Source organism: Stylophora pistillata, chromosome 1 (assembly GCF_964205215.1).
Source record: "Stylophora pistillata chromosome 1, jaStyPist1.2, whole genome shotgun sequence".
Taxonomy (NCBI): Eukaryota; Metazoa; Cnidaria; class Anthozoa; order Scleractinia; family Pocilloporidae; genus Stylophora; species Stylophora pistillata.
The window spans coordinates 35510715-35537942 of NC_142519.1; the positions used below are offsets into that span (position 1 = coordinate 35510715).

At 39.3% G+C, this 27228-nt stretch overlaps 3 protein-coding genes across 10 annotated transcripts in view; 2 read left to right on the plus strand and 1 right to left on the minus strand.

Moving 5' to 3' along the window:
- Window positions 1-15164, plus strand: part of LOC111326269 (major facilitator superfamily domain-containing protein 12) — a 15393-nt gene extending 229 nt beyond the window's left edge. The window contains exons 2-14 of one of the 8 annotated variants that reach the window (XM_088753335.1): window positions 3550-3626; window positions 3720-3817; window positions 4619-5146; window positions 5811-5919; window positions 6179-6301; window positions 7424-7484; window positions 8147-8751; window positions 9127-9219; window positions 9939-10052; window positions 10769-10942; window positions 11131-11228; window positions 11766-11899; window positions 13995-15164. In XM_088753335.1, the coding sequence (XP_088609461.1) occupies window positions 4650-5146; window positions 5811-5919; window positions 6179-6301; window positions 7424-7484; window positions 8147-8751; window positions 9127-9219; window positions 9939-10052; window positions 10769-10942; window positions 11131-11228; window positions 11766-11899; window positions 13995-14041 (2055 nt within the window). In that variant the 5' untranslated portion in view covers window positions 3550-3626; window positions 3720-3817; window positions 4619-4649 and the 3' untranslated portion in view covers window positions 14042-15164. Of the gene's footprint in view, window positions 1-3549; window positions 3627-3679; window positions 3818-4618; window positions 5147-5810; window positions 5920-6178; window positions 6302-7423; window positions 7485-8146; window positions 8752-9126; window positions 9220-9938; window positions 10053-10768; window positions 10943-11130; window positions 11229-11765; window positions 11900-13994 lie in introns of all 8 variants that reach the window. The other 7 variants (XM_088753353.1, XM_088753324.1, XM_088753339.1 and 4 more) reach the window with 7 other exon arrangements.
- Window positions 15165-20254: 5090 nt separating this feature from the next.
- On the plus strand, window positions 20255-21433 carry LOC111326291 (uncharacterized protein K02A2.6). Its single transcript, XM_022930255.2, has one exon. The coding sequence runs from the start codon at window positions 20255-20257 to the stop codon at window positions 21431-21433; it is 1179 nt and encodes a 392-aa protein (XP_022785990.2).
- A 2999-nt stretch (window positions 21434-24432) lies between these two features.
- Window positions 24433-26981, minus strand: LOC111326293 (uncharacterized). The gene is given in 3 exon segments (XM_088753373.1): window positions 24433-25813; window positions 25901-26057; window positions 26059-26981. Coding segments are annotated over 3 exon segments (1137 nt in total). The 5' UTR covers window positions 26122-26981; the 3' UTR covers window positions 24433-24896.
- Between the last annotated feature and the right edge of the window lie 247 nt (window positions 26982-27228).

Here is a 27228-nt window from a genome sequence, read left to right on the forward strand (position 1 = left end):
TGAGTTGCCTTTACAGCAAAATACTCATCCATCATTTGAGTTGTGAACGATGAGTAATAAAACAAAATATGCACTCTGCTGCAGACAGTATTTTAACTCTAAAAAATAGTTTACTTGTTGTTTGATAAAGTACAACTCTTAATAAACTACGCAATACTCATTTAAAGCCGTTCTCTAAGACAAAGCGCAATCACTGACGAGTTCTTTAGGCTAATGCCTTCATAACATGATAATCAGATTAGAAAGAGCGATCTGTATTCTGCAAATCATGACATAAAGTATTTATAAATCTTCTATTTCCAAGCACTTAACTCACTCCAGACCGGTAAACTTCTGGGTTGATGTTCTCAAACAAAATGCTTTTGGAATGATTAGTAACACCACTGATTAGGGACAATGAAGTTTCGCATGTAGCATTGAAATTTCAATTCGACTTTAATAACTTAGTATGCTGCTTGTTCAATAATAGATCACGGATGTCGTCAAACTGTGATAAAAACAAAACGAAGTGCAGCCAAGTGTGCCACTGCGGACGTTTTTATCACGTTTTATTTCTTCTATGATCTGTTATTGACCAGAAGTACAGCAATATGGAATCTAATCAAAACGTGGTGCAACCGAGTGTGTCATTGTTATTTTTATAATCACGTTTTTATTTCATCTATGATCTATTATTGACCTGAAGCACAGCAAGATGGAATCTAATCAACTTGAACGTGGTGCAGCCAAGTGTGTCACTGTTGATTTTATCACGTTTTATTTTATTTATGGTCTATTATTGACCAGAAGCACAGCAACATGGAATGTAATAAAAACGTGGTGTAGCCGAGTACGTCACTATTGTATTTATCACGTTTTTCCTCCATCTATGATCTATTAGTGACCAGACACAGCAACGTGATTTAAATGATAACAATGCATACAGTTGTAAATGGTCCCATCATCCATACCGCTGTCCTCCAAAGTAAGAAGTAATAAAATCTCTTGTACATTCAACTTGTAAATTTCAGCAGAATTGTCGTCTATACTTTCAACCCTATAAAAATGATCGAATAATGGGCAGGGTTTGAGGGTAGGTTATTTTCTTAATTTTGTTTTCTTTCAGTCCTCTTAGGCCCTTAAGAGCGACATTATGTAAACACCACGGATAGGTGTGCAAGATGGAAAAATCGAAATCTCCCAAACTTTGTCATATAAAGCTGTTATGAAACTATTTTAGAAAATACAAGATTCAGTTTCTTGTGATTGATAGGTCCAAAAAAATAATTTTTTGGAATTTTTACTTCCGAGAGGCCCTTAAACCAACGAAAAATGTGCTTCGCATCCTCGCGTGGTGAATAGAAACGGAATCAAATACCATGAATACCATGACTATTCCTATGTAAGATGATTTTATGACCCTTTGTATGAAAACGTTGTAATTTCAAAAGATTCCAAACTGAATTTTTAATTTTTATTCAAAATCACCCTCTAAAACAGTTTCATCGCGACTATCAATTTTTTTCATTTTTCAACGGGGAAAACCCTTCCTGGCACACGGCTTTAGTTCTGTAAATGCTATTCCAGAGAAAGAGCAATCCTTTTTATTTTAATTAATGAAATAAAATTTTGAGGCAATTCAAACGGGGTGGGGGTGGTGGGTTTTAGCTTGGGCTTGGGCTTGGGTCCAAAGTAGACAAAACCATTCCCTTGTACATATATACATACATAGGTTAATTGACCACTCCCCATAGGGGCTTTTCAGGGCCAATTCCCACCCATCCCACCCAGGGGAGGACATCCACCGCAGAGTAATCTCGTGCGTGGGAAATTAACGTCTCCTACCCCTAACTCATGCAGGAGACGGGGCTTACGGTTTATTTGTCCTTATCTGAGAAGACTAGAATATCTATCCATTTCTTGATTTTAGAAAGGTAGCAAATTCTTAAGACCATGAGTATTGGTCCGGCCGGGGATCGAACCCTCGACCTCCCGTACAACACAGTCCGGCGCTCTAACCAATTGAGCTAACCGGGAGGCGGTTGTAAATCCCATAACCGTTAAATGAAGCTGTGTAGTTTCCGAAAAAAAAAACCAAACAAACAAACAAAATCAATCTTGGGACAGAAAATGAGAATCCTTCGTCCTCACCAAACCTCCCTCTCATTAGGTGCTTATTTCCCAGGAAGAAAACCTCAGGCCTCCGTGATGAAATGAAAATATTCATAGTTAAAAACCGGGACAGCCTATGATCTGAAGGATTTTGTCGGCATGGTATCCTGGCAGGTACAATTTTGGCATCAGGCGTAATGTTCTATACTTTAGTAAGAATATACACAGTTGATAAAAGTTAAAGGCCTGATTAAGCCGTATTAAGATTAAGCCATATTTCCAAGCAAATTATTAGTCTTTTGCTTCCAAACGTAAAATTAAAGAATGTTGATGGTGGAATGTTCATTTAATTAGTCGGTATAGGCCCTAACTCTTACTACAACTGCATGCCACCAGACGTTCTCCAAGTAAGGACAAGTATGGAACTTTGCGTCGTCCTTTGATATTTATCAGCTCAATGTCAAAATGTTCGCAAATGGAATGCAGCATGGAAACACTAAGCTGTCGCAGTTAACCTGCCTTGTGCGTGTCACATAAGTTGAAAATGTCGAAAAAAACAGGGTGCCTTAGTCTTACCTTCTCTAACACAACTGCGCGAACATTTTCGTGCGCCATTTCCTCTTCAGCGGCCATAATATCTTCGTCTTGATCAGATTCTGGATCGTCCTAATGAGAATGCCAGAGTTTAGAGGCTCGTCTTGAAAAAGTATGACTGAAATTGCTGTTCGGTCAAAAATTCACTTACTGGGAACAGTTTTTCCCCTTCCTGGTTTCGCGCGTAACGTATGTGACGTGCAACATCCACTGGATAAAGTTTCACTCCTGTTGCTTGTCCGACTTTAAATTTCGCGTCTAAGCACTGTCGCTGGGAATCACTAAACCTCGTTGCCTTTTAAGTAGATCTTAAAGCCGACCCTTGGGGAAGAACCTCAGTTGGTACCGGGCATTGACTTGACTCAGCCTTCACGGATGGCAGGTTATTCGCCTCACCGAGTAGTTTATCGTGGTATAATACCTTGACTTTGTCCATAAGACTTTCTCTGACCGGTAGAAACTCACATTGCCTGATGCCAAAATTGTACCTGCCAGAATCCCATATCGACAAAACCTTTCAGATCCTGGGCTGTCTGGTTTTTAACAATAAATATTTTTCATTTCATCACGGAGGCCTAAGGTTTTCTCCCGGGTAATAAGCACCTAATGGGAGGGAGGTTTGGGATTTGGTGAGATGGAAGTATTCTCATTTTTTTTTCTTTAATTCCCAACAGGAGATCGGCTCCTGTCCCAAGATTGATTGTTTGTTTGTTTGTTTGTTTTTTTCGAAATGCCCACACAGCTGTTTTTTTAAGCGATTATGGGATTTACTAGGGAATGTTTTTGTCTGCGTTGGACCCAAGCCCAAGCCCAAGCCCAAGCCCAAGCCCAAGCTAAACCCCCCCACCCCCACCTCTTACCTAGGTCTAGTCAAGGGGATGTCACGCAATCCAGTTTAACTGAGGGATTTTGGTCTCTTTTCAACAACATATGTATATGAGGTGAGTAAGTGTTTGTCCTATTCTCCCATCAATACTTTTACCATTTCTTTCAGACAAAATACGAACATTTTGATGAACACTTTTCATATTTAGATAACTGGTACAAGCCATGCTTCAAAGCGCAGGTACGGGAAGTGTTTTCAAGAGGTTTACAGCTCAATTTCGCACAATAAAAATGCTTTTCCTTTCAGGTAATTGCCACTACGAAGTTATAGTCGTTTGTTTAGTTTTTTTAACTGGTGGAAAAGGATCGAATTCTCGAAGTATCTAAACTGCTGTCCAAGTTCACTCGTGTACTTCTTGTATTGGTCATTGCAACCGCAAGTTTAAAAGTTGTAAATTGCAAGCAAGTACCGTCGATGTTTTCAGTTCTCGAAACTTGCCGTTTGAATTGCCCCAAGATTTTATCTCATAAATTGAAAGAAAAAGGATTGCTCTTTCTCTGGAATAGCATTTACACAACGAAAGCCATGTGCCAGAGAGGGTTTTTTGCTGTTGAAAAATGGCAAAATTGATAGTCACGATGAACCTGTCATAGAGGGTGACTTTGAAAAAAAATTAAAAATTCAGATTGGAGTGTTTTGAAGTTACAACAACGTTTTCATACAAAGGAAGGGTCATAAAATCATCTTACATCGCAGTTGTCATGGTATTTGATTCCGTTTCTATTCACCTCGCGAGGATGCGAAGCACATTTTTTCACCTCCTCTCGGAGGTGAAAATTCCAAAACATTATTTTTTTGGAAAGTATCAATCACAAGAAACTGAATCTTGTATTTTCTAAAATGGTTTCATAAGGGCTTTAATATGACAAAGTTTGGGAGATTTCGATTTTTCCATCTTGCACACCTATCCGTGGTATTTACAGAAAGTCGCTCTTAAGTTTTGCCTTGTAATTTCTGGATTTCAATAAAATATTCTTCCATTGCCTTTTTTTCTGGTTTTTTATTTTTTTGGTTTCTAATTTCTATTTTATTTTTCTTATCTTTCAGTGGCTGTTCAGTGGTATTTGCGGATGTGAAAATGGAGTTCAAAAAAAATCCTAACTGGAGAGGACTATCTCAGAAGTTTTCCTGCGGAGTCGGGCATGTGATTAATGATGTCACTCGCCGCATGTTACAAACATTCCGAATGATTTTTCTCATGAGAGTGGTTGGCATTTCTGCAACCTATGCCGGCTTGATTGCTCTTTACACTCTTTTTACCGGTGCAGTAATATTTGCTCCAGTAGCAGGTTTTTTATGTGATAAGGTTAAGATTCCTGTCCTGTCACGCAAGCATGGAAAGAAAAAATCGTGGCATTTGTTTGGAACTATTGCAACTGCAATAGGTCTGCCGCTGTTCTTCAGCAAATGTTTAGTTTGCGGCAATGGAACCAGTGAGTGGGTGGTGCTGTTGTATTACTTTCTCATAGCCACCGTACTTTCATTTTCCATGAACTTCATTGACATATCTCACCTGTCGATTATTCCTGTTTTGGCAAAGGATCAAAGTAAGGCCACCGAGCTTACTGCTTTAAGGTTTGTGATACTCTTTCGATCACTAAACTTGAAGTCATGTTGAGACAAGTTTATTATACTAGTGCTGAAAGTTTTGAATTAGCACAAGACTCAGATTGGGTCAAAACGGGGGTGCTCATAGCGCGAGCGGCATGGGAGCTTGAGGTGTGATGAGAAGTAAGACTCTCCCTGCAGCACGGATTACGACTGGCGATCAATCAGTTTAACCGCTAAACAGCCAAGTAACCAGGCCTAGAATTCATGTACGTTTGTGACGAAGCAAGAGGTACAATATCAAGGCACTTGAACCAAATAAATTTGCGCGAGTTCCGCAGCCCTCGTCACTATTGCTCTGTTTACTTAAAATGGTTTGCGTAATGATAGCGATAATTAATAATGATGGTAAAAATAATCGTATGAAAATCAAAGTAACAAATATGATCATAATGATAATACTTATATGAATTATGACTTCCCAGTTTCGCCCGTAGGTCCGTATTTCGGCAGAAAGTCTTACCCAGATGTTACTTCAGACAAATCTTATTAAATTTTATATCTGTCGAAGTTGATTTCGCTCCGGAAACAGTCACATTTAAACGCCAACTAGTAACTTCTTAAGGTGTTCTTACCTCCACAAAGTGTAAAGACTCTTATAAGCTCACTTGCAGTGACTACCTATCTACAGAACGGGTTTCATGTACTTAACTGGCATCGTTTCCTATCTTGTGGCTTGGCTAATTCTTGGACAAGGTAGACGTGATCTGTTAACAAAAGAAAGCTCAATGGATTTTCTGGTAATTCATAACATCCACATGATTCTATTGCTGCCACTGAATTTATTTTATCAGAGTTATTTCTTTCTGTACTTCCCTTCTTCCTGTGTTATTTCCTTTTCCTTCAGCTGAGACACGGAGTAACAAAGAGTATACAACCTTTCAGGTTGTGGTAGTTGGGCTCATGTCCACTTAGGGTAATCGCTTGGGACAATTTTATCTTTGTTATGTCTATCACTATAGTCACTTAACTACAGTTGTAACGTCTGTTCATCTACAGGTGATAACTCTGATATTGACAGGAGTAGGACTGGTTTGCTCTGCTATTTTCCATTTTGGAACCAAAGAACCTTCAGAGGATTCAAAGGACAAGGCGCTTCCTGAGTCAACTGCAGATTCTATGGTAAATTCTAATTACACAAAACTGCACCATTAAAAGAAACTTTTGGTTTCCTCATCTCTCTCATTACAGCCATTTGCAATTTTATCAGAAATTAATAAGTTCGATTAAATCGTTAAATCTAAAGTAAGTTATATTTGAAAAAAAGAGACAGGGAAGGAGCTAGCAAACATGAGTAACTACAAGTTAAATGGAGGCAGGCAGTCAACTTAATGCACTTATATTACTAATACAGCTTAATGTACTTATATTACTGATACAGCACTGTAATTTCAGTCCGGCTACACATACGCTCTTGCATAACCGCTAATGATCTACGGCGTAATTCTTAAACCATTGTTAAATTTTCCAAATACGTTGCATATTGCATTTATTTACATTTACATATGTTTATATGTTAATATATTTACATATATCATTTATATTTACACAAAATAGTTGGTCTTTCTGCACATATCATTATATCATTTGAAGTTAACGTGGACGCTCGTTTTCGGAGTAGAATTAGCTTTTTGCTTCTTTTACTATCAAAAAAAACTTTCCCTTGTTTCTCTTTTAAGGTTAGGAGTTTTTTGAATTTGTTATTTGCAGCTAAATGTTTTGTCTCATTTGAAACAGTTATTTGATCCTTCTTGAAGGAAATAGGCCATTTTACAGTTGTGTACTTAGTTGCCAAGCCTTTGATTCAGAGTGAGGCTGAAGGTGACCTTGTTGTGATAGAGACCTGTATCTAGTTAGCATGATAACAAAGTGATTTACATTTGAAAGGTAGCAAGGTTTGTATCAGAACAAGGTCACCCCTACCCTCACTCCCGTTCAAAGGCTTGGCAACCAAGCACACAACTGTAAAATGGACTGTTGGACTCTTGCCTATGCATTGGAAAAGGAATCTTTTACACCCGCATCGCACAATCACTTTTACCCACATTACTACCTTGGATTTAGACCTGTAGGTATCTTGACTAGCAAACTGTGCCAAGCGCACATCAACGTATATACAAATATTGGGGGAAAAGGGCAAATCAGTGTACTATGGTTAGTGTAAATATTTACTCTTTGTCTATTGCTGGTGATCTCATTATAAATAATATTGTGTATTAATTTACTGCTTTATATTTGTTGCAGACTGAAGGCTCCTTCATACCATCGCCTGTTGTCTTTCAGTCATTGGCGTATTTTGGAATATGTGAGTTCTTAATCATCATGTGCGAGGCTGTGCAACAACTTCACTTGTTTTGCTTTCAGCAAAGTTTCCACTCAATCTCTTCCTTAAAAATTTCATCTTAATTCCATCGCTTTTCTGCGGTCAATCGACGTTTTGTTTGTCCCTGGTAGAGACATTTAGCACCAGGGTTTTCAAAGTAACTGCAAACTTGAAACGGCAGTTTCAGGTTAGGAGTTTGGCGTTTGACGTTTATGGCTTCTACCGCTTTAGCCACACTTCTCCATGAAATCGAAGAGGCCGCCATATTGAATTTCCAGACAACAGCAGGGTTTGATTTTCAAATGGCAACAAGAAGTCCTATTTTCACTCATTCGCTAAAAAATATATCTAAACTTGTTCTAAAAAGACTGGTTTACATAACTTTCTGATTTGTACGTGGGATAAAAGCAAATTCTGGATTAAAAACGTTCAGGTTAATCACTACGTGAAAACCTACCTCTTGGCGTTGAAAACGCGCAACTCCGAACGTGACCGCAGGATTTGATCACGTAACCTCCACCGGTTTGCCGTTCGAGGTTTCCGCTAAAAACCCTGGTGCTAAATGTCACTAATGTTTTTAAATTTACACAGCACGTCGTTTACATACCATGGCCACTTCGTTTTTATTTTATAATTCGCCTTAGATCAACAGCGAGAGAAAAATATCGGGGATAGAGTTATTCATAGTCTGCGATTATCTGAGGAAGAAACCTGTCCTGTTAGAGAAAAGATTTTCTCCCGAACGTTTTTTGAAGCCAAGGAAATTTCCGAAATTAAGATCGTTGGAAAAGAGGAGCGTGATGCTAAACGGAACATGCCTGTTGTCTCAATGACAGTCAAAAGTGAGGACGACCTGACGTTCGTTAAGGCATTACCAAAAGAGCGAAAAATAAGTCCTATGATGAGCATCTTTGATAAAATGATGACAAAAGAAGAGGATTCTTTAGAAGAAAACGACGCGAAGCCAGACAATGTCAGACCCATACATAATATTAGTGAAGAGGATGGTCAGGGAATAATGGAAAATGGACAACAGAAGTCAGAAGTACACAACCAAGGTCAAAAACTGACCTCCGGTGTTGACAATGAAGGATTCGATCCAAATGAAACACAGCTTAATAGCCAACATTTTCCGGATGTTAGCCAAGATGAGGGAAAAGCTCTGCCATCTGCTTCTGATGTGAAATCCGCTCATTCACCGAGACCAAAGACAGTGCGATGCTGGCTCAAAGATCCTCATTTGTACAAGGTAACTTAATTTCGGTTACAATTATTTTTCAACTTTCGGGTGCATGTCATTGCTTTTGTGCACCTTCATTGTAATCTTCAGCTTACACACTAAATCATGAAGAACATATTATGATTTGGTTATTGTGAGATATTCAACTGAGTTTATTGCAAATGATCCAGGGAGAAATACACACAAGACAACACATGAATTCTGTCTTTGTCAATGAAATGTGTTTGACAGATCATGACCCTGACTATGGGATTTCGAAACGTAACCTAACTTTGCTTTTAGTGCGGGTGATACTGATCGTAAGTTAGTTCGTTGTTATTAGTAAATTTCTTTAACGGATTGTGTTATTTTTCATAAATGCTTACGATTTCTCTTCCTTCTTAGGTTGCAATTATTTACGCGTGCACAAAAGGTTCACAGGATGTGTTTTACTCCTACCTGCCCCTGCTCCTGACTGACAAACTGAAATTTGAAAATGTATGTGCAAACCTTTTTCTTTTTTTACTGGGCTTGAAAGATACTGAACGTTGTACTTGATCTTCTACAGTGGTTGACCAGTTACCTGGTTACTCATCCATTCTCCTTTCCTTACTTCCTCCTTCCCTGTCAGTCAGCCAACTTTCCCGTGAGACGGTAGAGGAGAGAGAGAGACAGACAGACAGACAGACAGACAGACTGACAGACAGACAGACGGACAGACGGACAGACAGACAGACAGACAGACTGACAGAAAGACAGACAGACAGGCAGGTAGACAGACAGACAGACAGACAGACAGACAGGCAGGTAGACAGACAGACAGAAAAAAGATCATCACCTAATTCATTAAATATTTTAAATAATTGAAAAATATAGCAGTTTTGTCCAATTACTGCTTAGGCTGGACTACTGACGAGTTAAACAATCCGAATCGCTTCCTTTTTAGTGCTCCTACTAAACTATTCATAGCCAAGAAACGCACTCTATCATTCCCCAGTAATATTAAGAGTGAACGTGCTGAAAGTTAGTGAGTAGAAGCCTCCTTAGGTAATGTTGAAATTCTACCAAAGAAAAACTTTTTTTCTCTAATGGGGGAACTCAGTCATACGTATTCAATTGGTAAATATGGGGAATCAAGGATTCGACAGAATACTTTTTGATGAGAGTAAAACAATCAATTCGAACCCCGAGAAAGCTTGTATTTTTTAAAATTTCAGACTATTGAGTTTTTTTTTAAGGAAGCGATTGCCAGTCTGCCATTGATATTGTTAGTGAGTGCCACATTGTCTACCCAAATATCAAGGAAGCTCTCTGGAAAAGTAGGAAACCAGGTAATAAGAAAAAAAATAAGCTATTTTCACATAATGTTCTGATGTACGCAATGATCGTAGACAAAATTGGAAACTGATAACCGAATAGCAATTTTTAAATCACTCTTTTTGTTTCTGGTCTCAAGCGCACATATCCAACAGGCCGGAGCTGGATGACTGTTCCAACGCTAAGCAGTTTGCACTGCTGGACATAGATATCTGCTCAAAATAAAGTGATTTCAGATTCAAAAAGCATTCGTGGAAGAATACGAGTAAAAACTCATCCGGGAAAAGCATTTAACTGTGTTTGCCGGTTCCAGTTAGTCAACAAGCGTTAAGATAGGCACAGTTTGTTCAATTTTTTCTTTTATGGCCGAAATTGAAGTGATCGTTGACCATGAATTCCTGAATTCAGCTGCAATTTTTTTCAATGTATCATGAGATAAAACGTCAAAGATATTTACCGTCAGGTCGTGTCATATCGTACTTTTATTTGTGGCTTTTTTTTAATCGTTACTTAATTTCCGTTGTTACGGAGAAGCGTTCTCTTTCAGCCAAACACAACTAAATCCAACTCAGCATAGCTTGAGTGGATTACATTACATAAAAGGTTATTTGGCATATGAACTGATGTCCGGAATTTAGTGAACCAACCAGAGCACTGAAAATGTAATATTCGAAGGCGGAATTTAATGATATGTATTAGCTATCTTCTGAAGCTTCCCATCTTGTTTCAGTGGTCGTTCATTGTGGCTGCTCTGACTGTAATTGGATCGTGCTTGTGGTTTATGCGTATTACCCAGTCAACGAGGGTGTTCACTTACCCTGCCGTTATTCTACTGGGGTTTGGGTCCTCCGCCATGTTTGTTAATGCGCTTAGCTTTGCAACCGAACTTATTGGAGAAAACAAAGTAAGTTGCAGAACACTTTATTAAGTCTATTCTTCAAATTGTTACTGTACTTTTTACTATATAAATCCAATTGAATTCTATTTCTAAGATCAGTTAGACCGCGCTATAAATAGTAAATGTAACAGGGATTTTTTTACCCTTCTTTTTGTTTAAAACAAATTCTTTTTCTTGTATGATTTTTCCTGCAGGCCAGCTCTGGTTTGGTATTCTCTGTCGTAGGTATTATCTCTAACCTGACGTCAGGAACTCTGTATCTCGTCATACAAGTTCTATTTCCTAAAGGAAGGTAAATTTGGACTTCTTGCTGTGATATAAGAACTATTTTTACTACTGCAAGACATAAAATGACTTTTTAACAAAATAGGCTTAAGGCTTCCCAGCCTCTTTCGTTTTCTTCTTTGTCCTTTGTATTACTTAAGTTTATTTCTTCCATTTTCTTTCGCATCTTTTTTTTGTTTGGCGCTATACATGTTCTTTTCTTTATTCTTTGCTCTTCTTGTTATTCAGCGCTGTTGTTATTGGTCTTTTCTTCTCCTCTCCTCATTTGAATCCTTCGTCCTTACCAGGCTCCTGGCTGAATCCCGTCCAACTAAATATTCTACCAGCATTTCATGGCGTATAAAATGCGTTCCAAGAGCTTTGAATTTAATGGAATATTCTCGCGAAACAAAGAAAGTGACTCAAGATAAGTGTAGAGTAAACGAAGGGGGAATTTTCATCACAAAAAGTAATTTTGCTCAAGGGCTATGTAAAAGACTGAGAATTACGAAAGCAAAATAAATGTTGTTTAAAAAGAGATAAAATGATCGCTTTTTTTCCCTAGTGAGTCTGCCGATTGTCAAGAGTGTGGGAGTTACGTACAAAACGTGTTCTCATTCGTGCCCAGCTCACTCGCTGTTCTTAGCTTGCTGCTTGTTATAATTTTTCAAGTTTCCCAGACATTATGCGGGAAAAAAGGTGAGATGCAGTTTGATAAATGACTTAAAGTGCCCCTGAGACGAAAATTGACCATTTTATTTTGGGAAAATTTTTTTTAATATTATGTTGAACTGGGTCAAGTTAAAACCCTTTCTGCCATTAAATACTAAAAAAAAACCATCGATGACCAATTTTTACCGCTTCAAAGTCGTCCAAGTCGGTGCTTTGAAAGGTTTGAAGTGAACTCTGTTGTTGAGTTGCAGTTTGGCCTCTTTTGTTTTTTCTGTCTTATTCATGATGACTATTGTTGTGTTGCTTCGGTGAGGTTTAAAGCAGAGTTTGTTTCAACTCTTTTAGAGCCGGTGGCATTCAGTTTGATATGAAACGGAAGTGGTTATTTGTTTTGTCCGTGAAAGGTGTAACGGGGCGCATTTGTCTTGCAAATAAATCTCGCAAAAGTTGGCCTGATTTCACATGTGTTTGTCGCGGTTGTTGGGATGAATTTGAGACCCTTTGATAGCACGCTGACTTGGCTGTCAGGTGGTTGATAGTTTGAGAGGTTTTTTGAGAAATTTTCATTTTCTCGGTTTTTTGGCTGCAAGCCTACGTTTTAAAGTGTTTCTACGCTCTATGTGTCTTAAGCTGTTTGTTCTACTTTCGCTGATATTAAAGCCAGCTCATTTTTTAGAGTCAGAGCACACAATTATATTTTTCATCTCTTTTTTATAAAAGTGAGCTCTTTGAGGTCAGAAATCTCATTCCTGAATTCGGCTATTTTATCATTCTTATTTACAATGTTCACCGAGTACTTTCCTTTGTGTAAGGTGTTCTGCCAGAGTTATTAAAGGTGGATATTGATCAGCGTATATGTAAAGGTGACAAAACCTGTGGAGGTTCGTAGATTTCACCGTTCGTCGAGATCGCACTGAGAACGGTTTTTCCTGTCCCTTCTTTTGGACGGTAGGCACTGAAGCCGACAGAATTCTTCGCCTAGATCTTTCAAAGAGCACAGATCTCTCGAAACAGTCCTCCGAGAATTGTTCAGAGTAGATCACAAATATTCCTGCAGGATTGAAGTTTACTCGGCGAGTTCGCACAAATCGCATCCGTTTTTCCCGCTCTGATCTATTTGCAAGGCTCCGATGTAGAGAAATACCTGCGGTATGGCCTGCACGATTACTTCAGCTTTGAATTACGCATCGATGCCTCGTCATTTTTGTTTAGATTTTTTAAGAATAGAGTAAAGCACTCTGTTATGTTGGCTTGACATTTTGCCATGTGAGATTTTCGCGTTGAGCCTTGACGTCACTTTCTCTGAGTCCTGCGATCAACTTCCGGAACATGGTCAATTAATAGCGGACGCGAAATCGCGAATTTAACGGCCAGAAAAAAGTATATTTCTGGTACTCGGTCTAGACTGAAATTTGGCAGAGTTGGTGAAGGAGACACACTGAACACGAAAATGAAAAAAAAATTATGTACGAAAATTTTGATCTCAGGGGCACTTCAAAGCCGCATTTGTGTGGGTAGTTTTATATAGATGAACTGCACGGAATTATGTAATAAAGGGTGAATTCCTAAGGAGAAGGAAGTCGAATTAAGAAAAAATGTTGAAATTTGTAAATATAGTACACACTTCATCAATGAATATTGCAGTCTTGTGATGCAACGTTAACATAATTAGAGTGTCAGCAACTGAGAAGCAGAGCAAGTCCAGACTTTCCTCCTTTCCCTCTACAATTTGGGGATCTGTTTCCATATCAATTTTCTATTCTTTTTTCAAAAGTGAATAGCGTATTTCGAGGAATTCAATTGCGATCCTCCCTCCCTCCCTCTCAAGAGTAAAGTCATGGCCAAAGCCCAAAAGAGGGGTTTCTAAAAATCCAAGAGACCCTAACCCCTCCCCCCCCCTCCCCTACTAACCATTCCCACCTAATTATGCCTCTGCATAGATCGTAGCAACCAACACATTTGGGCTATACTCTAGAATATTTCATCTTTAAGATGAAATGATGGTAAAACCTTCAAAGAAGGAATTATAGAAATACTCGAGGCATAGCCAAAATTGTTGATTTCAATGTCATTGATAATTAAAGATTTTTCCGTTTCTTGTCGCTTACTCCACACTTAACAGGAACCGAGGAGACTGAAGCAACCTCAGGCTATACAACCCACCTGTGATGTACTGTCACAAGGAAATAATACGTCGAGCTACTGTCTGGCTGAAGTTGGCTGAGGCTACGCAACCTCATACCCTACTCAGCCAAACTTCAACTCTACAAATCTGCTATTTTACCGGTATACCGCATCTGACGTACTGTGACATTGTGTGGCATTTCTTCAAAACTGCCGATAGACGTAAGCTCGAACGTATTCAAGAACGAGCACTTAGAGCAATTTTTAAATCTAAGGTGGACACGTACAGTACTTTATTAAACAGAGCCTCCCTATCAACTCTATATGAAAGGAGATTACAAAGCATAGCTACACTCATGTTTAAAGTTAAAAACGGATTAATGCCACTGTATATCACAGAAATATTCCAGTCTACCTATAAAGGCTATGAGCTTAGGAACGCTGATTTTAATGTCCTGGGGGTCAGAATGTCCTGGGGGTCAGAATGTCCCGAGGGTCAGAACGTCCCGTTACGGCAAACACTAACTTCGTTACTTCGGACCGTACTTATGGAGGAAGTTAAGCGTCAGTGATTGGGAGAAAATATCTTTAAACGATTTTAGACACGAAACCTGACCGAATTGTTAAGACACCTGCGTGGACTGTGAAATCTGCTCATAAAATAAGATTTTATCCTTCTGTATAATTTTTAGCCATCTAAAAATATTATTGGTATGTAAATAAGGTTCCAGTTTTACATTTGAAATTTTACTCTAAATGTGTAAATAACTAATAAATTTATCTTTAAACTTCTGTAGGTTAAGTAACCAAGTAGTGTCCCCAATTAGTCTTTACACCTGTAAAGCTAAAGACATTGACACTTGAATAAAGTTTTCATTCATTTTCATTAGGAATAACGATGATAGTGACTTCAAGCTTGTGTTACAGTTCTCCGGTTTACTGCTTCACCAATGAAGTTGGCGTTTGTGAATGGTGTATCGCAGACTGATTATTTTGTGTTATATCGTTTTACTAAAAATGGAAAGACTGCGAGCATTTTTCATTGAAAAGTTTGTCTTGTGTAAAAAGTATATGCTGCTCTTTTGTACTTATACTCTCCGTTGTTTTAAATATTTTTCTAAAGCATTTTTTTTCAGCAATATTTAACCAATAAAGTGTTTCGATGTCATGTTTGATTCTCAAAGTATTGTGTTTACAGCAGATTAAATTTTAAATTGTTGTTTCTGTGGACGAACGATTTCTTCCTATACTGCACACGTTCAGAAAGATGAAACAATGACATTGCAGTCAAGAAAATGCGTTCTCGAACAATTGAGATCTTAAAGTTTATATTCCTGATATTTCCTAAAAATAAAATTAACTGTTATAGCACAATTCCTTAGAGAGAAATATGAGGCTTCCGAGTCAATACTCACTGTAATATTACGAGTAGAAAAATATTCATAGAAAGGTGGGAATTGTTCCTAAAAAAGGAGAACATTTTCAAAGCAAAGGAGAATACACTTCGTGTCTTTGCCAGCTCCAAGAAAGATTTACTATGAAGTTTGTTACAGGCTTACGAAATCCACTTTTCATTTACAAAGTCTTGTCTTCGTAGTTTAAATCGAATCCGATATCAATAGCGTCTTTATTATTTATAAGGTCTCTTTTGTAATATCTGTGTTCCGTGCATCATGATTGATTGTTGAAAATATTCTTCGCTGTTTTGCCTACAAGGGCAATTGGTGAAGAAATGCGATTCTCGGGTTACTTCAAATAAAAAACGTAGGGTCAAACTTGATCCCCCCTCGCGACTTGTTTGACGCAATTCAGTTTTGAACGATTCATAATCACTATCAAGAGAGGATAAATATCTTCTCTGGTCCCTATGCAATGATGGAATTTTCACATTTTACCTTCCACCACACCAGAGAACTTTCTCAAGCCGGATCATATACCTACTCGTAAGTATAATGATGGTAACTACAGTGGAACCTCGGTTTAACGAAGTGCCAAGGGACTGGGGAAATGGGTTCGTTATGTCGAGGTTCTGTGGCATAAATTTAACTGTAACTGTATATATGTATGTCAAGCGTTATTGGGCAAGATCAAAATGAAGATAAAAAGAGCAGCAGTGTTTTTAGACCCGATAAAACACGTGCTGCGAGTTTTTTAAATAGTTTCAAAGACCCGTGCCTCTCTGGGGATTTTTCCGAACGTTATATGAATGCATTAAATAGCTTAAAAAACCCGTGCCTCTCTAGGGATTTTTCTAAACGTGATTTGAATGCATTAAAAGTTAATTACATACAGAGGGGAAAAGTGCTCCTCGTTCGGCTGCTGTTAAAGTTCAGAAAGCTTTTCCTTGAAATGGAGCCCAAACGCGTGTTTCGAAAACCAAAAAATGCGAAGGAAGAGAAAGATTACTTGGATAGTTGTGTTCCAAGGGCTAAAAGAACGAATTTCTGTTCTAACAAGAATTTATCAGGTTAAAAACAAACTTTGTTGTTTACTGCGGTTGATGTTTTGGTATGCTGCCTTTTGTATAGGTAATCGCCTGGGGCCGAGTAAAATTAAGGATTAATAGCACGCGTGTTTTCGGAAGTTGCTGAAATTGTCCGTGTCGCCCAGCGACGGGGGCAATTTCTGCAAATTCCGAAAACACAAGTGATATTAATCCTTAATTTTACGAGGAACCATGTGATTACTTGTTTTTAATATAAGGGGCAAAAAGGTTTTCTTACTGATCTCGCGCAAAACAGGACGCCATTGTTACAAAACAAACAGAAATTTCTTTACCTTGGCAGCAGTTGCTAAGCGATTTTTAGCCAATCATTTTCAAGTAATTTTGCCCGGGGCAATTACAAAAATTAAGAAAAAATGCCCTCTGTCTTGACCAATCACAATTCAGTAATTTTGCCCCTTATATGATAAACGCTGTTATAGTTCGCATTTTCGACGGCCTAAAAGAAAATGTCGCATCTCATCAAAACGACTAACGAGGCCATGGTGTCGTTCCCTAACAGCTGCGCAGAATGACAGGGCGCTGAATTAAGATTAAAAAAAAAAGATCACTACTGAATCGACATTGCAAGAGATGCATGTATGAGACATAGGATCTCTCAGCTCATAATCTCACCCTCCGAATGCTCTCTCTCTCTGAGACTCCGCTGGATAGCATTTTCCGAAAGAACAAGCAGCAATTATGGAGATGGGGAAGAGATCTAAACAGCGTATTTGGCATAACCAAATTAAAAGTCGTTTATTGATCGTGGTAAAGCACCAAAATTAAGGCGGAAAAACGTAGCTTTCCCTTGCTTGCGTGATATTTCGTGTCATAGAGATAACGACAGATTATTTGTTGTCTGCACTCTGTCATGTTCAATAAGGTCGAACGATGACAATATACAAAGGTCATCAATACGTAAAACAAGATATTATCAGGCTTCTTTTCAGCAATTACTCAAATGGAAGTTCACCCGCTTGAATCATTTTTTTTTTTCACCTCATGCGCGCTTTTTAGCGGAAAGACGTCATGTCTACTGCCTGTAGCTTTGTTATTTACTCGAAGTTCGACGAATCATATGATGCAAAAGACATAATTACCTTTCATAATCACTTTTTTTCCCGGTAGAACATGAATTAGGATAAAAAAAGATTTTAATTGTGCCCAGGGATATTTTATCTTTGTTGCACACAATCGAAAGCTATTCTGATTCGCCCGAATGAGAGTGAACTCGTACATGAATATTAGCAACCCTGGCCTCGCTATATCTTTGGTTGATTTAGAGTCTTTAACACTTGGGGTCAACCATCGGTGCAGCTCAGTCAGGTCTGATTATTAGATACTTCGATGAAAACAAATTTGGATCATAGAAATCTCAAAACAAGGTGAGCGACTTAAATTGTAAGACTTTGTCGAGTTGAGTGTTTAACTGTTTTTTTTCGTAGTTCAAAAGATTAACGTATTCACTGACGAGCCGTTTAGGCTAATGCCTTCATCATCTGAGAGTCAGGTTAGAAAGAAAGATCAGTAGTCTGCAAATCATCTGACATAACGTAGTTATAACTCTTCTCTTTTCGAGCCCTTAGCTTAATTATTCCAGACCAATAAACTTCTCAAACCAAACGCTTCTAGAATGATCAGTAACTGACTAGTACTATCTCGAAAGAGTCAAACAAGTATGCTCTGAGTTAAAAGCATAAAGAAAAAGTTTAAGGGCGTCAATCATTCGCAGTTTGCTCATTGTTCCAGCAATTCAATTTTTAACTAGCATCAATAGGCGCTTCTACTGAGCCGTGAAGCAATCTTGGGAAGAGCTAGAAAAAGTACTTCCGTTCATGTATTTTTAAAAGTCTAGAATACTTCGGAAAACCTTCACGTCAGCAGTAACCTTTTGGCGACCTTTTACGGCCACAATTTGTTGTTGACGCCACGCAACACTGATTAGGGACAATGAAGTCTCAATTGTAGCTTTGAAATTTCAATTCGACCTTAATAACCTAGTATGCTGCCTGTTCAATAATAGATCACGTTTGTTACTATTGTTTTCGTCACGTTTTTATTTCATCTTTGATTTATTATTGACCATTGACGCACAGCAATATGGAATCTAATCAAAACGTGGTGCAGCCTGTTATCCTCTTTCATGGTACCACTCACATTTCACACTGAGTACAGCCCTATCATCACAACTCAGCTAGATACAGAGGCAACATGTAGCGCTATGTCATATACCGACCTCCTAAATATATCGCAGAGTGGGGAAGTCGTGTTGGACGCCCCTGGTGGGAAGATAAGACTCTACGATGGACGTGTGGTTGAGCCATTGGGATCTTACACCTTCACAGTCAGCTTGAAAAGTGGCTCAAAATGCGAGATATCCTTTGACATCTTGGAAAATGCTCCTTGGCTTATCGTAGACGGCAACACGTGCATCAAGCAAGGCTGGATATGTTTAGGACCACACCAGTCCATTCACTCATTAAACAGTGAAAATTACGAACACCCGTCATTTGACAAACTCGTGAGATATTTTGAAGACGTGTTCACTGGCCTCGGTTGCCTTCCGGGGAAGTATCACATAGAGATCGATCCAGACATCATACCAGTTCAGCATACTACCCGACGTGTGCCAGTACCACTCAAAGCGAAGCTTAAGGAAAAGATCGATGAGATGGAAAAGCAAGGGACTATCGTCCAAGAAAACAAGCCGACCGATTGGATGAGCAGATTGGTAGCAGTGCAGAAACCAGGAAAGTTAAGAGTATGCATAGACCCTCGAGATCTAAATCGAGCTATCAAGAGGCCAAAGTGCCAAATGCCTACAGTCGATGAGGTTTTGCCAAAGCTAGCCAAGGCTAAAGTATTTACTGTCTTGGACGCAAAGGATGGCTTTTATCAAATAAAGCTAGACAAAGAAAGCTCCTTGCTTACTACATTCTGGACCCCATTTGGGAGGTACCGGTATTTACGAATGCCACAAGGCATCAGCAGCGCACCCGAAGAATATCAGCGTCGTCAGAACGAAGCACTTGCAGGTCTCAGTGGTGTGGAAGTCATTGGAGACGACATTCTGTTATGGCAGTGGAGAAACTATTGAAGATGTCCTAAAGGACCATGACAGCAATTTACTAAACTTGCTGTATCGTGCTCGCAATATGAATTTGAAGTTAAACAAGAAGAAGTTGAGGTTGCGGCTAGACCAAGTCACTTATATGGGTCATTCGTTCACATCTGAAGGTCTTAAACCAGATCCCATGAAAGTGGAGGCCATTGCAAGCATGCCCCGACCAGACGACAAAAAAGCAGTCCAACGTCTTCTGGGATGTGTCAACTATCTTTCCAGGTTTATGCCAACAATTTCAGAAGTGTCTGAACCACTACGCAAGTTAATAGAGAAAAATACTGTGTTTGTGTGGGAAAGTCGGCAAGAAGAAGAATTCCAAAACATCAAGAATATGATCAGCTCGACACCAGTGCTCAGATACTAAGACGTAGCCAGTGAAACCACCATCCAATGCGATGCATCAGAGTCTGGCCAAGGAGCCACGCTTCTTCAGAACGGACAACCTGTGGCATTCGCATCAAGGTCATTGCCAGCTGTAGAACGCCGATACGTACAAATAGAAAAGGAGTGCTTGGCGATAGTGTTTGCATGCAGCCGTTTCAATCAGTATCTGCACGGAAGAGAATTAACGACAGTGGAGACAGACCACAAGCCACTGGTTCCAATATTCCAGAAGTCACTACACTCCGCACCAAAACGGCTGCAACGGATGCTCCTTCGATTACAGAAGTACAATCTTCATGTTAAGTACCTTCCTGGATCACAGATGTACATTGCTGATATGCTAAGTAGAGCTTACCTCCCAGCTGACCACAGCCAACATGAAAACATCCCAGAGTATCAGATCTTTCAGCTCAGCCAGGAGCAATTGTCGTTTCAAGAGATTGCCAACATCAATCAAGTTGATTACATGCGTTTATCAGAAGGCACCCATCAGCAGATCAAACAATGCACAATCACAGATGCCACATTGCAAAGTCTCATGAACATGATTATGACAGGTTTGCCGCTTGCTAAAGAGGAAATTCCAGTTTGTATCCGCGAGTATTGGAACTACAAAGAAGAGTTAACAGTTCAAGACGGAGTCTTGTACAAAGGAATGAAAGTGATTGTTCCTGCTTCTACGAGACCTCAAATGATTGCAAGAGCTCATTCCAGTCACCTTGGGCCTGATGCCTGTGTACGTCGAGCAAGTGATGTGTTATTCTGGTCAAGCATGGCAGACCAAATCAAAGATCAAGTGCAGAATTGTGAAGTTTGTAACGAATTCTTAGCTAGACAACAAAAAGAACCGTTGATGACCCACAAAATTCCTGAAACCCCTTGGTCAAAGGTTGGACAAGATCTCTTTACCCTTGGGGATGAGAACTATTTAGTGACTGTTGACTACTTCAGCGATTACTTTGAGCTTGATCTCCTATCAGATACTTCTGCAGAATCAGTGGTAAATGCAACCAAACGCCACTTTTCACGTCACGGCATTGCTGACATGGTTACAGATAATGGGCCGCAGTATTCCAGTGCACATTTTGCCAAGTTTACTCGTGAATGGGAATCTCAGCACACTACAAGTTCACCATTGCATAGCCAAAGCAATGGAAAAGCCGAATCTTCTGTCAAAATTGCAGGGAATCTAGTAAAGAAGGCAAAGCGAGGTAACAAAGACCTCCAGATGTCCTTGCTCGAGTGGCGCAACACACCTGACAGTAATGGACTGATCCCAGTCCAAAATTTGATGTCTCGAAGGACTAGGACAACCATTCCAACAAATGTAGCATTGCTGAAGCCAGAGGTCGTAGATGGAGTGTATGACAACATTAAAAGAAAAAGATGCAGGCCAAAGCAGCATATGACAAACATGCCAAACCATTGCCCGAGCTCCAAGTAGGAGAACCAGTAAGGCTTCAGCCTGTAAATCCTAAAGCACCCTGGGAGAAAGGTTCATGTGTGGCAAAAGTTGGGCCACGCTCCTTTCTTATTGAAACAGAGAGCGGAAACCTGTACAGACGGAATCCTAAGTTTATTCGTCAAGATCCTAGCCAAGAGCAGGCCTCATTAGATATCAGTGGCACAAATCCGTCAAGTCAGCCATCAGCCAGTGCAGGGTCATCAGCCAATTCATTACCAGATGCCATGGCAGATCCTCCTTTGAATCAGGCACCAACTATGAGACAGATTCGTGGAAGTCCCCAGCCAAAGTCTATTGCAGTGGAAGTGATTGTGACTTCGCAACCACAACAGACTGTTGTTACTCGAGGTGGTAGAACTAGCGTGCGCCCTTCCAGGTTGGATGACTTTGTCACCTAGTACAACGAACTTTGAACATTGAACATTGGTTGAGTTACTAGTACTAAAAAGAAAAAAAATTCACATTCTATTTCTGTTACACGTTCGCCCCTCACGTTTTATTGATACAGATAAAGGGTGATGTTATATGAAGTAGTTTTTGGGGTTTTTCCAGAGGGCCTCGGGAGTTATTAAAAAAGTAGGGCTTCGTTTACTGTCGTTCGTCTCCTTGAGTATTGCCATCTTCTATAGTGATAAACACAGCCGAGTGTGTTACTGAGGTTTTTATCACGTTCTGTCTATGATCTATTATTGACCAGACGCACAGCAACGTGGAATCTAATCAGTGATTTATATGATAACAGTGCATAAAGTTGTAAATGGTGCCATCATCCATACGGCTGTTCTCCAAAGTAAGAAGTAATATAATCTCCTGTAAATTCAACTTGTGAATTTCTAGAGAAAACGTCCAGCAAAATTGTCGCCTATACTTTTAACCGTATAAAATTATCGCATGATGGGCAGGGTTTGAGGGTAGCTTATTTTCTTAATTTTGTTTTCTGTCAGTCCTCTTGGGCCCTTAAGTTTTGTCTTGTAAGTTCTGGATTTAACAAAATATTCTTCCATTGCCTTTTTTTATGTTTTTGGTTTTTCTATTTTCTATTTTTCTTCTTATTTCTTTTATCTTTATTCCTCTTTAGGCTGTTCAGTGGTATTTGCGGATGTGAACATGGAGGTCCAAAAAAATCCTAGGGGAGGACTATCGTACTTCTAGCAGTTTTCCTACGGAGTCGGGCAAGTGATTAATGATGTCACTCGCCGCATGATACATTCATTCCTGTTAGGTTCCAAGAGTTCGATGTCGCCATAATAGTTACACAAAATGACACATCAACCAATGCTCGGAGTAACAACTGATTTATTTCTCATAGTGAATCATATTATATACAGGTTTTTAGATAGGCGTAACTAGAACGAAACGATAATCATTCTAGGTATTTACCACAAAGGAAATTTGCAGGTGAGCAGTAGTACGTTGTGGTGTATTCTAATCTGGGACAACAGCTAAGTAACTTAAGTGTGGGTGCTCGGAATATCCGGGCATGTATTCTAACAATTTCGAATGATTTTTCTCGTGAGAGTGGTTGGAATTTCTGCTACCTATGCCGGCTTGGTTGCTGTTTGCAGTCTTTTCGCCGGTGCATTGATATTTGCTCCAGTGGCAGGTTTTTTTATGTCATAAGGTTAAGATTCCGGTCATTTCACGCAGACATGGAAAGAAAAAATCGTGGTATTTCTTTGGAGCTATTGCAACTGCAATAGGTATGCCACTGTTTTTCAGCAAATGTTTAGTTTGCGGCAATGGAACCAGTGAGTGGGTGGTGCTGTTATATTACTTTCTCATTGCCACCGTACTTTCATTTTCCATTAATTTTATTTACATATCACACCTGTCTATGATTCCTGTTTTGGCAAAGGATCAAAGTGAGGCTATCAAGCTTACTGCTTCAAGGTTTGTGAAACTCTTTCGATCGCTAATTAACTTATACTCATGTTGAGACAAGTTTATTATACTCGGGCTGAGAGTTTTGAAGTAGCCGTAGAGTGAGATTCGGTCAAGACGGGGTGTCCATGGCTCGAATGGCATGGGAGCTTGAGGCATGATGGGAAATAAGACTCTCTGCCGCACGGATTACGACTGGCGATCGATCAGTTTAGCCACTAAACAGCCAAGTAACCATGCCTGACACTGGTGTACTTTTGTAACGTAGCAAGAGATACAATATCAAGGCACTTGAACCATTACGATTATTTTTTTTTTACAGTCCTGGCTGTGAACCAAATAAAATTGTCTGAGTTGCGCTGCCCTCGTCACGATCGTTCTCGTTACTTAAAGCGGTTGGGGTAAAACAACAATAATGACAATATGACAATAGTAATAATAATGATAGTAAAATTGATAATTAATCAAAATCAAACTAACAAATATAATCATAATGACAATGGTTTTATGAATTATGACTTCCCGGTTTCGTCAGTGCGTCCATATCTCGGCCTTAAGTCTTACCAAGATCTTACTTCAGACAAATCTTTGTATCTGTCGAAGTTTATTTCGCTTCAGAAACAGTTACATTTAATTACTAACAAGTAAATTCTTAGGCTGTTCTTACCTTTACAAAGTGTGAGGATTTTTCAAAGCTCACTTGCAGTTAACTACCTATTTGCAGAACGGGTTTCATGTACTTAACTGGCATCGTTTCCTACCTTGTGGCATGGCTTATTCTCGGACAAGATAACCGTGATCAGTTAACAAAAGAAAGCTCAATGGATTTTATGGTAATTAATGACATCCACATGATTTTATTGCTACCACTGATTATTAATGTTTCAGTGTTAATTTTTTTCTCTACTTCCTTTCTTCCTGTGCTATTTCCTGCTCCTTCAGCTGAGACACAGAATAACAACGAGCATCCGACCTTTCAGGTTGTGGTAGATGGGCTCATGTTAACTTAATTAGGGTTATCGCTTGGGACAATTATATCTTTGTTATGTCTATCATTAAAGTCACTTAACTACAGTTGTAACGTCTGTTCATCTACAGGTGATAACTCTGATATTGACAGGAGTAGGACTGGTTTGCTCTGCTATTTTCCATTTTGGAACCAAAGAACCTTCAGAGGATTCAAAGGACAAGGCGCTTTCTGAGTCAACTGCAGATTCTATGGTAAATTCTAATTACCCAAAATGCACCATTAAAAGACACTTTTGGTTTCCTCATCTCTCTTATTACAGTCATTTGCAATTTTATCAGAAGTTAATGAGTTTGATTAAATTGGTAAATCTAAAGTAAGTTATATTTGAAAAAAAGAGACAGAGAAGGAGCTAGCGAACATGAGGAACCTCAAATTAAATGGAGGAAGGCAGTCAACTCAATGTACTTGCTAATACATCACTGTAATATCAGTCCGGGTACACATAAACACAGGAAACCGACACACACCGACAGATTACTAGACGAGTCATCCTAAAACCCTACATCACACAAAGCCACAACTATCAGAACTCTAACACGACGCGCACAACTTATCAGATGCACGTCCTCCTCAACCCTTTGAAATAAATGACACTGTTCCTTAGGGTATAATTCCAATCAGAAATATTGCTGTGTTAAGGTGTTTGTACGAGGACCATGTCTGAGCACGTGCAAGCAAGCATGAAGGTCTATCAATAAAAACTTCAAAGCAATCAATAATGACAGCACATGAAGAAAACTTAGCCCTGAAGCAGGCTGGCAATGTCAGTTTCAGTTACTCTCTCTCTGGCCATTTCACTAAAAATGCCATAGATGTAAACATTACATGCACACAGGTCTGGAACACTCTTGACACAGTAGATGCATGAACTCCAAATTGGTAGGCCAAGTCTTGCACTGAGAAATTCAGTCTGAGATGCTTGAAGGTTATGAGGAATTGCTGAAATTTACGGATTGATTTTCACTCAGGCAGTGCAGGACTTATGAGGTCAAAAACAGCCATCATCGCACTCATGGCTGTCAAACTGGTATAAAATTTCACCCTCTCTTCGTCAGCTTCAAACCAAGACTTTGATAGGACCGAATTTCCATCCTCTTGTGATTGTTGCAAGTTTTCTAGTTCCTCTATGTCCTGCATAGAAAGGTCAGTTTGAAAGGCAATAGAAGTGTATGCGAGTAAACGTGTTTCTTCCATCGCAGATGCTTCGACATCAATGTTCCCCATCTCGCTATCACCCTCTCCGATAATGTTCATCTCGCTCTCGCAGTCCATTTCTTTAAACAATTCTTGAACACATTTCCGCTTCTTGCTTTGCCTTTCCTTGATTCGTTTTTGTCGAGCTAGAGCAGATTTGGAACTTGGTTTCGTGACAGAACTTAAAGAATGTCCTATGTTCTTTCTCGGCGCCCAGTTCGGATGCGTTCCGTCGTAAAGATCTGTCAGCTTTCCTAGAAATAAAAATGAGACATTAGCTTTCAGCGATTTCAAAAGTAGCATTTAAGGATTTAAATCATTACAGCTGTTTCAAGACTCACCCTCAAGCAAGTGAATAGAACACACATGTGGATACTTGACGTCGCCATTTTTCACTGCATCTCTCCTGATGTTTGAGATCCATCTATCGTGCCTTTTTTGCCGAATTTCTTCCGTGAGCACGCCCTGGTGCTTAATTACAGTAGGAATTTAAAAAAGAAGAAAGGTGGTTGTCTCTATCTGAGCGGCTGGAGCATCCGTAAACGCAGCAAAATCTTCCCATCGTAGCGAAATACCCTCAGAATCTTGCTTTATCTACAATGGACCTGGCATGCAAGATGGCGGCGTAGTTACGGTTGTTATGATATCACATGACGTGCGCAAAACCTCAATTGAGACAAGCGTTCGGTTCCAGGTCCCATTTCTAAAACTTCAAGCTTATCAAGAAGCTTTTGTGCACATTCAAATATTTTGCTGTATGGTAACAAACGGAGGAAGCCAATATCATGGCTGCTCAAAGGGATTTCATAAATAAACTTTTGTAACTAAAATTCTAGCCAAAGCGAGACATTTCATGGGAAAATTTACGAGTCTACTTGAAATTTTGAAGTTAATTGGCTCTTTTTTCTGACGTGGCTATCCTTTTTTTACACCATGAATTCCTGAAGTCAACTGCAATTTTTTCAATATATAGGTAAAACGTCAAAGATATATACCATTAGAAAGTGACATATCGCACTTTCATTTGTGGCTTTTTCTAGTCGTTACTTAATTTCCGTTGCTCCGGAGAAGCGTTCTCTTTCTGCTAAACACAACGAAATCCAACTCAGCAAAGCTTGAGTGGATTACGTTACATAAAAGATAATTCGGCTTATTAACTGATGTCCTGAACTGAGTCAACTAATCAGAACACTGGAAAAGTAATATTCGAAGGCAGAATTTAATGATATGTATTAGCTATCTTCTGAAGCTCCCATCTTGTTTCAGTGGTCTTTCATTGTGGCTGCTCTGACAGTAATTGGATCGTGCTTGTGGTTTATGCGTATTACCCAGTTAACGAGGGTGTTCACTTACCCGGCCGTTGTTCTACTGGGGTTTGGGTCCTCCGTCATGTTTGTTAATGCACTTAGCTTTGCAACCGAACTTATTAACAATAAAGTAAGTTGGAGAACACTTGATTAAGTCTATTCTCCAAAATCTTACTGTACTTGTGACAACTGTACAAATCCAGTTGAATTCTATTACTAAGACCAATCGGTCTATTACCGGTCTATTACTAAGACCGCGCTACAAATAATAAATGAAACAAAGATTCATTTTACCTTTCTTTTTGTTTAAAACTAATCCTTTTTGTTGTACCATTTTCCCTGCAGGCCAGCTCTGGTTTGGT

What these genes read in the sequence shown, in the direction of transcription:
- LOC111326291 (XM_022930255.2), top strand. Translation starts at nt 20,255, where the DNA reads ATGCTCCTTCGATTACAGAAGTACAATCTTCATGTTAAGTACCTTCCT.